Source organism: Peromyscus californicus, unplaced genomic scaffold (assembly GCF_007827085.1).
Source record: "Peromyscus californicus insignis strain IS unplaced genomic scaffold, ASM782708v3 Scaffold_7__1_contigs__length_154581171, whole genome shotgun sequence".
NCBI lineage: Eukaryota > Metazoa > Chordata > Mammalia > Rodentia > Cricetidae > Peromyscus > Peromyscus californicus.
Genome location: NW_026294595.1, coordinates 105,109,553 through 105,125,154, shown reverse-complemented (window position 1 = coordinate 105,125,154; position 15,602 = coordinate 105,109,553). Strand labels below are relative to the sequence as shown.

Here is a 15,602-nt window from a genome sequence, read left to right as displayed (position 1 = left end):
ATCAGCACTGTGGGCAAACCGCACTGAGCTATCCTTCTGCCCTCCGCTCTTACCCGGGCTTCGCGCCCGCCCGGGTGGGCCTAACACTTATTCCTATCCTTCACCGCGGCCAACCTCGCTGTCTTTCTGACCCTTCCGACGTTGGGGGTCGCGCAGGGAGGGACATGAGTGACCGGAAGTGGGAGCCATGAGCATCTCCTCCTGGAGCTCAGATGCTGGAGTCGCTGGCTGGACCACCGCGACGCACGCATGGAGAGCACTGGGCGTCGAGCTGCGCACCGACAGCTAACCTGGGCACCCGGGCTCTGTGGGGCGGGGTCTTTGCAGAACCTACCGCCCTCCAGGGGCGCGGGAACATGACTCTAGATCAGGAGCCCGCTGTGGGCAAGGCGCCCGGCACCTGGGCCTGCCCTACTGGCTGGTGAATCCCTGGAGCCCGGAGACTGGTAACTGGCGCAAGCGGACGTGTGCGCACACGCGGGGCCTCCGCTGACACGTGGCTGGGAGCAAGGGAGTCGCTGCGCGCGCGAAGCGCCATAGTATAGGCCCTCGGCCCAAGCGACCCTCCGCCTTCCCTCCAAGTGTGATGAAGGCTGGTGCTATCACGGGATGCGCCTTGCGGCCCCACTCTCCTCCCTATTACTCAGAGCAGCCAGGGAGGGGCCTGCGCGCATCTGTCATCTTGGGACAGACTGATCTACCTTGAGTCCCTGCTCTCTGTCAGCATAGTGGCCTCTCCCTGCAGCCGGTGTCAGTGGCAGCATGGTCTTCTGTTTGGAAAACGAGATGCCACACCGCCTGCTGCGAAGCACCGTGGTCCACTTCCAAGCCTCCGAAGTCCAGCAGCTGCTGCACAACAAGTTCGTGGTCATTTTGGGGGACTCCAGTGAGTGACCACGCTAGGGTGCCATTTCACAGCCCTATATCTGCAGCCTTTTCTTTATGTCTGCACCCCGTATCTCCATTTCAGTTTTCTTCTCCATCTCTTACTCTGTCTTAGAACACTAAACTGTCTTTTTTTTTTCCCCTACATACCTTCCACGGGTGTCCTGGCATATCATTTGTCGACCATTTTAGCCCATGCTTGTAGCATCTTTGTCTCTTGTAACCATCCATGATTTTTTTTTAAAAGGAACTGTGGGTTATGTTGTGTGTTTCCCTGGTGACGGGGCCAACTTAAATGTGCCAGTTGGTCTTGGGTCACTATACATAAGTTAGAGGAGAGGCATATGACTAGAAAGAACCCAGCCTGGGTTTTTAAAGCTCATCTTTTCTTCTCGAAGTCAACCCTCCATAGAGCTGCTATTGGGCAGCCAAACCCTGGGAGACAAAAGGCCTTCATTGGAGAGGCTCTGAGACAGAGTGAGGCCTGCTTTAACCTTAGGACCCCTGTCTCCCTGCAGTCCAGAGAGCTGTGTATAAGGACCTGGTGCTTCTGCTCCAGAAAGACACACTGCTCACAGCTTCCCAGTTAAAAGCCAAGGTGAGAGAAGCTTGGCAGTCATGCCAGTGTTGGGTGGGTGCAGACCCTGGCCTGAAAAAGACCACCTGCCTGGCATGGATCTGACCATCGGGGTGGGGGTGGGTGGGTAGGGGGAGCTGAGCTTTGAACAGGATCAGCTGGTGGCCGGGGGCCAGCTGGGCGAGCTGCACAATGGGACACAGTACCGAGAGGTCCGCCAGTTCTGCTCTGGCTCTGGCCACCACCTTGTGCGCTTCTACTTCCTCACCCGTGTTTACTCCGAGTACCTTGAGGACGTCTTGGAGGAGCTGTCATATGGACCTGCCCCTGACCTCGTGATCATCAACTCCTGCCTCTGGGATCTCTCCAGGTTCAGGCTGGGGAAAGGGAGGTACTGGTTGGAGGTGGAGGTATGGCACCATTCCTGTGCCCATGCCCACCCTAAGTGTTACCCAACAGATATGGCCGCTGCCCAATGGAGAGCTACAGACAGAACTTGGAACGAGTGTTTGTACGAATGGACCAGGTTTTGCCAGACTCTTGTCTCCTGGTGTGGAACATGGCAATGCCTTTGGGGGAACGTGTCACTGGGGGTTTCCTCCTGCCAGAGGTGAGTGACTGGGGCCCTTCTGGACAGGGGATAGAGTGGCTGGCTGGTAGATAGGACACCATCTTAGAGGCTCCACTTTCTTAATTAGCTGCAGCCCCTGGCAGTCTCTCTGCGACAGGATGTTGTTGAGGGGAACTTCTACAGTGCTACACTAGCTGGGAACCACTGTTTCGACGTCCTAGATCTCCACTTTCATTTCCGGCATGCTGTACATCATCGTCATCGAGATGGTGTCCACTGGGACCAGCACGCACACCGCCACCTCTCACACTTACTTCTGAGCCATGTGGCTGATGCCTGGGGTGTGGAGCTACCCAAACATGACCCTCTCCCAGGTAAGACCTGCCACAGAGTGGGTGGGTAGTGATGTAGAGAGGACCTTTAGCACACAAGGCACAAAGAACCAAATGCAACAGAGGTAGAAAGTAGATGATCGCTTGAAAACCAGTTGTGGCTCCTGAGTGTTCCTTTTTCACTTCCTGGAAATGGGTGGATCACAGGAGTCACATGCCTGCCCGACTCCCAGTTCTTCAGCTTTATGCTTCCTTCTGCACACTTGAATGGAAGTGTTCAAGTACTGATTGCAAAAGGCAGCCCCTACTCAATAGAGGAATGGGAGAGAAATGAGAATACTTCTAGGTAGTCTCAGGTATAGGAAGTGGGACGACAGATATGGAAGAAGAGCAGTGGAAGCAGTGTCGCAGAGGCAAGAAAGCTTATCAGCTGGAGAAGTGAAAGGTTCAGCCAGCTAGCAGGTTGTTGAGCGAGATGATGTAACCTCCAGTGTCTCTGCAAGTCGGGCTCAGGGTGATAGGTTAGTAGACAGCAGCTCGTGGGCTCCTCAACTCTGCCTTAGGCTCCCAGTCTCACTGGATCCAGCCTAGTGTAGTCCTCCACTGGCCCAGTTCTAGTCAAACTGTGTGGGGGCTGAGAGTGCCACTCCTTTAGCTTGTTCTGGGGACACTACTCGAATTGCATTCCTGCTGAAATGTTCTCTGCTACAAATCTTTTGTTTGCTCGTTAGTCTCTCAGTCCCTGGCTGCTTGCAAAGAAAACATCGGAGCTTATTTCTACATCTGCTTCTCCCCTGCATCAGGTCACTTGTTGATAGTTCATCCCCTCCAGCCCAGTGCCAAGACAGATGTGCTGTATTTCAGTGCCAAGAGTACAGTGTTTGTCGAATTGGAGGCATGAGTCATCTTAGATGCTGTTGCAGCAATAGAAGCTGTGGGGGACCTCGAAAGGCAAGGAATAGAGGCAGACCACTAGGGCCTAGAAGCCAGGAGCTGGGACTTTAGGATGAATTTGGGTGGATTATGTACTGGTTCCATTTCCTTTGTTTTGCTTAATGAGAGAATCGGTCCTCAGTAAATAAAGGAATGTTTTAAAGGTTGAAAGACTGGTTTGTGGTGCTTCACAGCTTTTGATTCCATCTAAGAACTATGGAAACAGCTGGAAATGTGGCTCAGTTAGTAGAGTGCTGGAAGTTGATAGCATGCATGAAGCCCTGGGTTCAATCTCTAGCACCATATACAGCCAGGCATGGTGGTGCCTGCTTGTCATTTTAGCACTTGGGAAAAGGAAGCAGGAGATTCAGAAGTTCAAGCTCATCCTTAGCTACGAAGTGAGTTTAAGGCCAGCCTGGAAGATATGAGACCTTGTCTCAAGGGGTGAAAAGGAAATTAAGGTTGTTAAAAGAAAGACTTGATTTGAAGTGGGGAGATGAGCGAGTGAGTTTGATTAGGGCAGATCTGTTTGACATGTTGTGGAGAGACGTGGAGTCATCCGTACCCAGCAGAGGTATATGAGTGTAAACTAGGAAGGAGACAGCAGATCAGTGCTCACACCTCGGATTGGCAGAGAGCAGATTGATGGGGAAACAAAAGTAGTTGAGAATAGAGAGGTACTTTCAGGACAGGGTGTATTGTTGATGTCATGTGACCGGACTGTTGGAAAGAAGAGGTTTGGTAGGTTTGTCAGGCTGTTCCATTTAGTAGGAAAAACATCGAAGGCATGAAGTGTTCAAAAGAGGCAATACACAGTTGATGAAGGATAAAACACAGGGTAGAATACTCCCTGTGAGGGTTTAGAAGCAGATGAAGACTAGTTGGGAGGGGGAGCTAGATCTTCATATTTGACTAATTTATTGGCCTGTGAGGACTCGGGAAGAAGAAAAAGCTAAAGGTACAGGCACTGGGCAGGAGCAGGCATGAACTCAGAACACAGGCAATCACGAGCAGCAAGAAAAAAGGAACACAACTGGGTCTTGGCTTGAAGTGAAGGGGAATGAGGAGGGCTGCTGGCCTTATTCTCCAAGAGGGTGTGGTAGAGCTCTGGAAGTGCAGATAGCTAGCATTTGGGGCAGCCTGACTTCCCAGGCCTACTTAACACAATCATTCCATTCCTAGACACATGGATTGAGGACTGGCCAGAGATGGATCATCCATCCCAGGGAAGCCATAAGCAGCCCCCAGACTTCAGGGAGAAGCTGGCCTTGCCCCTCCTCCCACCTTTCCATTTGCCTCGTCCCATGTCTTTTCCTTATCCACGTCTTCAGCCCTCACCACCTCCCTTGTTCCCACCCCTGCACCAGGATGCCCCCTTTTCCCAAGGCCAGCCCTTTCGACGCTATGAATTCTTCAAACACAATGCAATGGAGGACTTCTCGGTGTCACCTAACTTAGGTAGGTGCCTCTGTAGCCTCTGCTCACACCTTCCCCAGCCTCCTGTGCACATTCTCCAACCTAGCCACCTGTGTTCACATGAGCTTGGGAGTTGGGTTTAGTCACATTAGTCCCTCAGATTGGAACAGCATCGGTAAACTTATTAATCTGCTCACAGTTTTTGGTCTGGGGTAAGGGAAGTAGAATCTCCATTCTGCAGATGGGAAATGAAAGCACAGAGAAACTTACCCCAGAGGAGCAGAGCTATCTGGTCAGAAACTTACTCTGATGATGACTGGTTCTTTTGTAGGATGTGGCCCTGGAGTGAACTTTGTGCCTGGCCCCCTGCCACCGTCAGTCTCTGGCCCTGTCTCCCATGGTCAACACCGGGGCCCTGTGGTCCACCGGGGCAAGCCACGTTATGTTCCCAACAACCCCTACCATATACCAAGGATTGGGGGGGCATGTAGGCAGAGACTCAGGCACTCAGACAGACTGATCCACACATATAAACAGGACAGACGGGGACATGCCCATTCAGGGACATGGCCTGGGTAGACAGGATCTAGAGGTGCCAATGGCCCTGAAGGGTCTGCCTGATACCCTAGCTGTTGGGTTGGGGTATTTTTGTCCACTGCTGATATCAATAAAAGCATGGAAGGACAGAGTGACATTCCTGTGTGAGGGAGTGGGTCTCCCAAACCATGGCCTTAAGGGTTGGGGAAGCTGCCTCTTGGGCCTTTGTGCAAACTATTTAGAAATCAATGAATACATTCTTTTAACACAGTGCTATCTTCACAAGAACACATATGCTAAATAAAGATCGCAGTGGGTCCCTTGTTATCAGCAGGTCTTTGGGACTGGAAAAAATCAAGGACTGAGTTAAACTGTCAGTATTTTAGGTGAGATTTTGGATTTGGCTAATTCTAACTTTCCCTCCCAGTTGCACACAGTCATGTGTGTGCTTGGTATTCATCTCTTCCTGGAGGAGGGAAGACACAGCCTTAGCATGCATTCTTGGCACATAGCAGGCATGCCGTGAGTTGTAAGCACCTAAGTGAGAAGCTCCCAAATGCAGGCGGAAGACCAATTAGGATCCCTTTGTTTACTTGATGTGGTGTGCAGTGAGAGGAAAGCAAATACTGGCCAACCTTTTTTGGTAGTTAGAAACAAGAGCTGATAGAGAAGACATCCAAGGTCACTGCAGAACAGGGGTGGTGTCAGAGATGCTCTGCTGAACTGGTCACAAGGTCAAGCAGAAGTTCAAAGCCTCAGCTTTGAAAGGGGAGAGGAGGCTGGAGTGTGGCAGTGACAATGGGGTGGAAGGTGGGTCATGTAAGACCCATTAAATTTGAATTCGAATGGATGGAACAATTCTTGGATTCATTTCTCTTCTTGTTAATGAAACCTTAAAAAAAGACAATGTCTCACCCAAAAGAAATGAGAAAACCTGATCAGAAAGATGTTGACTTGGTTAACAATCTGGTAGATTAGTAAACGACGTGGTTAACATACACTGGTGCTAAGGAAATGGTCACAGACAACAGGAGTTAATAAAACCATTTGGAGGAGCCAGGAGACTGCAGAGGCACCAACACAGTGCCTGAGACAAATGTGTGAATTCCTTTCTTATGAACAAGATTAAAGGGAGACATAAATGAAAAGCTTTTTTGGTTTGGGTTTTTTTTTTTTTTTTTTTTGGTTTTTCGAGACAGGGTTTCTCTGTGTAGCTTTGCGCCTCTCCTGGAACTCACTTGGTATGGTTTGTTTTTATAGAGATAAGAATTGTGACAATTTTCCTTGCAGAAATGGATTTTTTCCTTTTCATCATCAGAAACTGATTGGTAGAGCAGCCTTCTCCAGCTGCGGTTTGTCCAGTCCCTGGTCACTTTCTGCATTTCCTTCAGAGACTTCTGTATCTTTGGTTGTCTAGTGTTGCTGGAGAAAACTGCACCTACATTGATTGCCAGGAAAAATCTGAGTTTTCCAGTGTCATGGGCCTTCCCTGTTGCTGGCCATCCCATTCTCCAGAGTTCTGCATCACCTGCTCTCCTCAGCTCTCCTCAGCTTTTTCTACTTGTTCCTTGAATTCTGAACTTGAGAATTCCCAATTCTAGAACTTACACTCTATAAGCCACCTCAAGACAGGTATGCTTAATATTGTCTGCATTCTTCTTGTGTTCTAATTTCTACCGCATTTTACTCTGGCTTTCCATGCCCCAACCCTTTTTTAAAAATTATCTTGCATCCCTTTAAAGTTTCCTGAAATAAGATAGATGCACTTTAAAATCTATCCTAAAGAGAGGATAAAGAGATTTTATTTTTCATTGTCATATAATTGAAAAAGTTAAGAAATAGCCTTACACATGCCATTACTTACATTTCAGTTATTTCCTGGACTTTGTTTTGAGGTATAAAAATTATCAAAAACTTAAGTTGCCCCACTATTGGCTAATCAGGACAGAACTCAATTTTCATTGTCTCCAAAACCATTGATTCGCACTGCCTCGCTCAGAACCATGTTTTAAAGGATAGGTCCAGTGTTCCATTCGAAGATACCACTGAAAGCAGGACATGCTGTGTATTCGCTAGTGTGTCAGCTTTTACTCTCCGTGGGGAAAGGGCTGCTTAACTAGTGTGTGTGTGTGTGTGTGTGTGTGTGATGAAGGGGAGTGGTGTGCTACAGCACATGTGGAGATCAGAGGACAACTTTGTGGAGTTCTTTCACCTTTATGTGGGATCTAAGGATTGAACTCAGGTTGTCAGGCTTGTGCAGCAAGCCCTTTTACCCCCTGGTCTACTTCCATGACCCAAAGTGTGTGTGTGTGTGTGTGTGTGTGTGTGTGTGTGTGTGTGTGTGTGTGCGCGCGCGCGCGCAGGAGGAGGTCTGAGAGGTATCAGATCACCTGGAGTTATAGGCAGTTTGTGAACTGCCTGATGTCAGTGCTGGGAATCGAACTAAACCTGAAGTTCTTTTAAGAAAAGTAAAACGACTAGATTTTTTTCCCTAGAGAATTTGATGAACTGAAAGTTTTCCAACAAAAGTGGATAGCTCCTGTTCTTGTGGAGCGTGTATGTACAACATCGTGTTGAAATGCATCCAGACATACAGTAGTGAAGGTGTGTCCTTTCTCATCACAAGGAAATAGATGTTGTTAAAAATACTGGATGTGACTGAGGTATTTAAAGCACACAGTTTGGTAAGTGTATCTGTGAGATCGTTGTCACCATCAGGATAACCAAATTATTTTATACTTTCTCCCTCTTTTCCCTGCCTACAGCTTCCTCATATTTCACCACTTTAGTCCCCACTTTAGTCCCCAAGCAACCATTAATACCAATCTGCTAGGATTTTTATATAAATAGAATCATTTGATAGGCGTTCTTTTAATTGGGCCTTTTCACTCAACCAAATGAATAGGATTTAAAAACCATTCCAGTTTTTAAATTGATGTTGGAGATTGTGTACTTGTAAAAATAGGTGTAACACCTGAAAGCTCTGAAGCTCCACTAGACAAAGGAATCGCACCACGAGACTAGCTCAAACTTCCATGTGTGGCCCTTAGCCTACACAAGCAAGGGTTCAGAGACAGTGGGTATGGAGTTGTTTTTAGTTCCCTATGACCGGATCTTTAATTTAAGAAAAGTTGTGTATGTAGGTGCCCAGGCACTTGTGTACATGCATTTGGGGGTCAGAGGTCAACATTGAGTGTCTTCCTCTATTTTTTAATTTTTAATTTTTTGTTTTGAGACAGGGTTTTTCTGTGTAGCTTTGTGCCTTTCCTGGAATTCACTTGGTAGACCAGGCTGGCCTCAAACTCACAGAGATCCATCTGACTGTGCCTCCCGAGTGCTGGGATTAAAGGCGTGTGTCACCCGGCTCTCTATCATTTTCTTTTTTGAGACAGGGACTCTCACTAAATCTGGAGCTCACTGATTAGCTCACTGGCTCCCCTCCATTGCAGCTTCAGGGGTTCTCTTGTCTCTGCCCTCCTCCCTTGCACCCAACCTCATGCTTGGACTCCAGATGTGGTCCACCATGCCTGGCTTATATTAGGTGCTAGAGGCCCAGATTCAAGGGCTTGCATGGTAAGCACTGTCCCTGGCCCTGCTTAACCGAACCTCTATTTAGAAGGAATTGTTTCTAATTTTCACCATTAAACATAGTTTAAGTTACTATAGGTTTTTGATGACTGACCTTTATCCAGTTAAGACATTTTATTTCTAGACCATGAATGGATAAAAAATAGCAAAATGAAGGCTGGATAGGGGGCTCAATGGTTAAGAGCACTGGCTGCTCTCAGAGAACTTGGGTTTGATTCTCAGCACCCATGTGGTTACTCAACAACCAGCTATAATTCCAGTCCCAGGGTACCAGGCATACATATGGTGCACAGATATATGTACGGGCAAAATACCCTTACACATAAAATTTAAAAGTAATAAAACCAAAAACTTAACATCATGCTGATGTTAACATCATACTGATGAAAGAAACTGAAAACTTTCTCCCAAAAATCAGAAAGTATATTCACTTTCACTGTTCCTGTTCAGTGTTTTACTGGAAGTCCTAGCCACTGCACAAGAGATCTAAATAAAAACCATAGAGATTGGACAGCAAGAAGACTTACTGGCAGATAGCAGGATTATCTATTAAAAAATCTAATGGAAATTTATTTTTAAAGGAAATCGGCTAAGTATTAAGTGAATTTAACAAGTTAGTTACTGTGCACATAGGAAGACTTTGTCTCAAAGATATATATTTTGGGGTTAGTAAGATGGCTCGATAGTTACAGGTGCTTGCCAGTGTCTGGAACCAATATGGCTGTCTTTGGAGCGCGCGCGGGGGTGGGGGGGGGTAGGGGGGTGGGGTGGGGTGGGGTGCGGGCAGTAAGGAAACTGCTGACATGACCACTCCATGATATGATTATGAGAGAACAGCCAGAGGCATCTGGAAGATTTCAGAGCAGAGAGAGAAGGCCCACTAGGTGGCCAGGGCTAGGGAAGCAGGGGAGTGGGAGGGAATAGTGGAGCTAGCAAGACAGAGACTAGAGCATAGGGAAGAAGGCAAGCTGATGAATGAGTGTGGTAAGACTAGCCGGAGAGTAAGTGCGGGGATAGTAGAGAATGCCAGTTATAAGGGGGTTGAGTAGCTGGGGGGAGGGAAGGGCCAGGAGGCTGGTGTTGGGAGCTTTGGAATGTATAACAAGTACTTGTAACTAGGGACTGAGGGGGGCTGGACCTGGCATGGGCTTTGATATGCTGCTATAGGTGCTTGTCAATGGAACCATATGCCCCTTCTGCCAGAGGGAAGGGAAATGACTCCTTTCAATAGACAGGAACCGGTTTCACAAGTTCCTGAGGAATGCTGTTTTTTTAATCTAACTGCCAGAAATCCTCCTATAGCCCAGGCTGAGCTCATTTCTGGATATTTAGGCAGCCTGAGACCTTACAGTGGTCCAGAAATCCTCCTATAGTCCAGGCTGAGCTCATTTCTGGATATTTGGACAGCCTGAGACCTTATAGTAGTCCAGAAACCCTCCTGTAGTCTAGGCTGAGCTCATTTCTGGATATTTAGACAGCCTGAGACCTTAGAGTGGTCCAGAAATCCTCCTATAGTCCAGGCTGAGCTCATTTCTGGATATTTAGACAGCCTGAGACCTTACAGTGGTCCAGAAATCCTCCTATAGCCCAGGCTGAGCTCATTTCTGGATATTTAGACAGCCTGAGACCTTACAGTGGTCCAGAAATCCTCCTATAGTCCAGGCTGAGCTCATTTCTGGATATTTAGACAGCCTGAGACCTTATAGTGGTCCAGAAACCCTCCTATAGTCTAGACTGAGCTCATTTCTGGATATTTAGACAGTCTGACCTTACGGTGGTCCAGAAACCCTCTTGTAGTCTAGGCTGAGCTCATTTCTGGATATTTAGACAGCCTGAGACCTTACAGTGGTCCAGAAATCCTCCTATAGTCCAGGCTGAGCTCATTTCTGGATATTTGGACAGCCTGAGACCTTATAGTGGTCCAGAAACCCTTCTGTAGTCTAGGCTGAGCTCATTCCTGGATATTTAGACAGCCTGAGACCTTACGGTGGTCCAGAAATCCTCCTATAGCCCAGGCTGAGCTCATTTCTGGATATTTAGACAGCCTGAGACCTTACAGTGGTCCAGAAATCCTCCTATAGTCCAGGCTGAGCTCATTTCTGGATATTTAGACAGCCTGAGACCTTATAGTGGTCCAGAAACCCTCCTATAGTCTAGACTGAGCTCATTTCTGGATATTTAGACAGTCTGACCTTACGGTGGTCCAGAAACCCTCCTGTAGTCTAGACTGAGCTCATTTCTGGATATTTAGACAGCCTGAGACCTTACAGTGGTCCAGAAATCCTCCTATAGTCCAGGCTGAGCTCATTTCTGGATATTTGGACAGCATGAGACCTTATAGTGGTCCAGAAACCCTTCTGTAGTCTAGGCTGAGCTCATTTCTGGATATTTAGACAGCCTGAGACCTTACGGTGGTCCAGAAATCCTCCTATAGCCCAGGCTGAGCTCATTTCTGGATATTTAGACAGCCTGAGACCTTACAGTGGTCCAGAAATCCTCCTATAGTCCAGGCTGAGCTCATTTCTGGATATTTAGACAGCCTGAGACCTTATAGTGGTCCAGAAACCCTCCTATAGTCTAGACTGAGCTCATTTCTGGATATTTAGACAGTCTGACCTTACGGTGGTCCAGAAATCCTCCTATAGCCCAGGCTGAGCTCATTTCTGGATATTTAGACAGCCTGAGACCTTACAGTGGTCCAGAAATCCTCCTGTAGTCTAGGCTGAGCTCAGTTCTGGATATTTAGACAGCCTGAGACCTTACAGTGGTCCAGAAATCCTCCTGTAGTCTAGGCTGAGCTCAGTTCTGGATATTTAGACAGCCTGAGACCTTACTGTGGTCCAGAAATCCTCCTATAGCCCAGGCTGAGCTCATTTCTGGATATTTAGACAGCCTGAGACCTTATAGTGGTCCAGAAACCCTCCTATAGTCTAGACTGAGCTCATTTCTGGATATTTAGACAGTCTGACCTTACGGTGGTCCAGAAATCCTCCTACAGCCCAGGCTGAGCTCATTTCTGGATATTTAGACAGCCTGAGACCTTACAGTGGTCCAGAAATCCTCCTGTAGTCTAGGCTGAGCTCAGTTCTGGATATTTAGACAGCCTGAGACCTTACAGTGGTCCAGAAATCCTCCTGTAGTCTAGGCTGAGCTCAGTTCTGGATATTTAGACAGCCTGAGACCTTACTGTGGTCCAGAAATCCTCCTATAGCCCAGGCTGAGCTCATTTCTGGATATTTAGACAGCCTGAGACCTTATAGTGGTCCAGAAACCCTCCTATAGTCTAGACTGAGCTCATTTCTGGATATTTAGACAGTCTGACCTTACGGTGGTCCAGAAATCCTCCTACAGCCCAGGCTGAGCTCATTTCTGGATATTTAGACAGCCTGAGACCTTACAGTGGTCCAGAAATCCTCCTGTAGTCTAGGCTGAGCTCAGTTCTGGATATTTAGACAGCCTGAGACCTTACAGTGGTCCAGAAATCCTCCTGTAGTCTAGGCTGAGCTCAGTTCTGGATATTTAGACAGCCTGAGACCTTACTGTGGTCCAGAAATCCTCCTATAGCCCAGGCTGAGCTCATTTCTGGATATTTAGACAGCCTGAGACCTTATAGTGGTCCAGAAACCCTCCTATAGTCTAGACTGAGCTCATTTCTGGATATTTAGACAGTCTGACCTTACGGTGGTCCAGAAATCCTCCTACAGCCCAGGCTGAGCTCATTTCTGGATATTTAGACAGCCTGAGACCTTACAGTGGTCCAGAAATCCTCCTGTAGTCTAGGCTGAGCTCAGTTCTGGATATTTAGACAGCCTGAGACCTTACAGTGGTCCAGAAATCCTCCTGTAGTCTAGGCTGAGCTCAGTTCTGGATATTTAGACAGCCTGAGACCTTACTGTGGTGAAAGGAAAGAACAGATTTCCACAAGTTGTACTCTGGCCTCCACATCCATGGACATGCACTAAATAAAATTAAATTTTTTAAAACTGGAAGTGGTGGTGCACACCTTTAATCCCAGCCCTCGGAGGCAGAGGCAGGATCCCTGTGATTTTGAGGCCAGCTTAGTCTACAAAGCAAGTTCCAGGACAGCCAGGGCTGTTACAGAGAAACCCCATCTTGAAAAACCAAAAACAACAAAACCACCTTTTTAAAATGACAGTTTCTTCAAATTGATCTAGATATTCTGTATAATCATAGCCAAACTGCAAACAATTTTGCAAAAGTTAACAAAGTAATACTAAAACTTTATATGAAACAAAAGATGGAGAGTAGCTAGCTAACAAACTTTTAATAAAACTACATTCAGAGGGTGTGACACTGGCATAGAGACAGGCACAAGTCTGTAGAGTCTAGAGGGATGGAGCGAGAGCTAGCGGTTAAGAGCAGTGGCTGCTCTTCCAGAGGACCCAGGTTCAATTCCCAGCACCCACATGGCAGCTCACAACTGTAACTCCAGTTCCAAAGGATCCAATGTCCTCACACAGACCTGGCAAAACATGCTGGCAAAACACCAATGCACATAAATAATTGTTTCAAGTCTAGAAAGAGCCACAGAAATATGGACTGGAGAGATGGCTTAGAGGTTTAGAGCACTGGCTGCTCTTCCAGAGCATCTGGGTTCAGTTCCCAGCACCCACATGGTGGCTCACAACCATCTGTAACTCCACTTCCAGGGATTACTTCTTCTAGCCTCTATGGATACCAGGCACATACGTGCTGCTCAGACATAAAGGCAAGTTAGTAGAGGATAGACTTAAAAAGTGGAGAAATCACTGCATAGTCATCTTAGGAAAATGCATTTCAATTTGTAATTCATACCACATAAATATTAGTTTGAAATAGCTGATAACCCAAAATGTAAAATATAAAACTACAAAACTAGAGGAAAATAGCTGTATCCTATTGTTGGGCAAATATGTTCTAGTTGTAACACCAAAAGCAAAATCTATAACTTTGTTTTTCTTACTTTTGTTTGTCTATGTAGTCCTACCTGTCCTGAAATTCACTATGTAGACCAGGCAGCCTCAAACTCACAGAGATCTGCTTGCCCAAGTGCTGGGACTAAAGGCAAATGCCATCATGCCCAGCCCATAAAATAACATTTTAAAATGCTGTTGTGCTGTATGACCTGTGATAACTATATTTTCAATTTTGAGTGGCAGTTTATTACTCTAATAGTAAACCAAAGTAAAAGGATAAGTAGCAGGCTGGAGAGGTGCTCAGTGGTTAAGAGCAGTGGCTGCTCCTCTAGAGGTTCTGTGTTTGGTTTCCAGCACCCACAGGGTGGCTCACAACTGTCTGTGACTCTAGTTCCAAGGGATCCCATGCCCTCTTCTGGCCTTTGTGGGCACAAGAAAAGCACATGTGTACCAACATACATGCGGGCAAAACATACACATAAATAAAAAGTAATTTAAAAGAATAAGTAACAAGAGATGGCTAACCCAGGCAACATGTCTTTTTTTTTTTTTTTTTTTTTTTTTTGGTTTTTTTGAGACAGGGTTTCTCTGTGTAGCTTTGCGCCTTTCCTGGAACTCGCTTTGGAGACCAGGCTGGCCTCGAACTCACAGAGATCCACCTGGCTCTGCCTCCCGAGTGTTGGGATTAAAGGCGTGCGCCACCACCGCCCGGCCAACATGTCTTTAGTCCCAGCACTTGGTAAGCAGAGGCAGGAGAATCTCTGTGAGTTTGAGGCCAGCCTGGTTCTACATAACACCTGTGAGTTTCAGGACATCAGGACTAAACAGAGAGACCCTGTCTGGAGGGGCGGGGTGGGGGTGGAGAGCAAGTGAAAGCTAAACATCAAATTGAGTGCTCAAAACATCCAGCAGAAATGTACTGGGGAAGCCTCCTCAAGGCAGCCAGCTGGCATTCCCAATAGAGAGAATCCCAGGGGGAGCAGAGTGTCTCCTTGGGTGGGTGTCCAATAAAAAACATAGCAACAGATAATATCATCAAGTCAGGCCCAACATCCAGCAGCAACCACCTGGGGAAGCTGAGGCAGTCCACTGGAATCCCGACTGAACTTTTTCTCCATAAATGAGCTTCCCGTGACTGAATTTGTGAGTTCTTTTCCTGCTGTGGGCACTTCTGTCATGGATAAACATTAGTAACCTCTGTTAAATAGCTTGCCTTCTAGACAGAATCCCAATCCCCTGGGGGGCCCTAGCCAAGGCTACCTTTCAGGGCCAGAGCCACACATCCCACCAGGGGGTGTGTCTTGCTACACTGAGCACCATATTCCCCACACTGGCATTTTGGGGGACATCCATAGTCCAGGGCACCTTGATGTGGAGTAGACACAATGGTGGGTTTGGCAGTTCTCTCCCCTCCCTGTCACAGAAATTAGAGGCTAGTCCAGCCTCAGACAAGGGGAGATTGGAAGACACTTTGATACAAACATGCTTTTTCTGAAATGGGTGTGGGGAAAGGGAATCCTGCTTCCAGAGCCAGCTTCTTGGTGAGCTCAATCAACACATGACAATTCACCGGTACGGTTCATTATAGTTGTATTTCATTAAAATGTAAAACTTCTGTTCTCCCAGAGCTGTTTAGAGACGGCAAGCTGTAGCCTGGGAGAATGTCTTTACAAATCATACTATCTAGAATAAGAAATCCCCTATTTCTGGTTTAGAATAAACAACTCTTAAAGCCCAGTAAATTTAAGGGAATGCAAACAGTTTGAACACCTAAGGAAAGGAGACAGATTGTAAATAAACGCATCAAAAGATGTTCAACATCTTCAGCCATGAAGAAAGATGCAAAT

At 47.0% G+C, this 15,602-nt stretch overlaps 1 protein-coding gene across 3 annotated transcripts in view; it reads left to right on the top strand.

The window, feature by feature from the left end:
• Positions 1-15,602, top strand: part of Pced1a (PC-esterase domain containing 1A) — a 30,083-nt gene that overhangs the window by 498 nt on the left and 13,983 nt on the right. The window contains exons 1-8 of one of the 3 annotated variants that reach the window (XM_052724045.1): positions 4-446; positions 746-886; positions 1,404-1,483; positions 1,594-1,832; positions 1,922-2,072; positions 2,161-2,407; positions 4,481-4,756; positions 5,046-5,400. In XM_052724045.1, coding sequence (XP_052580005.1) covers positions 763-886; positions 1,404-1,483; positions 1,594-1,832; positions 1,922-2,072; positions 2,161-2,407; positions 4,481-4,756; positions 5,046-5,293 — 1,365 coding nt within the window. In that variant the 5' untranslated portion in view covers positions 4-446; positions 746-762 and the 3' untranslated portion in view covers positions 5,294-5,400. Of the gene's footprint in view, positions 887-1,403; positions 1,484-1,593; positions 1,833-1,921; positions 2,073-2,160; positions 2,408-4,480; positions 4,757-5,045; positions 5,401-15,602 lie in introns of those variants that run through there. The other 2 variants (XM_052724046.1, XM_052724047.1) reach the window with 2 other exon arrangements.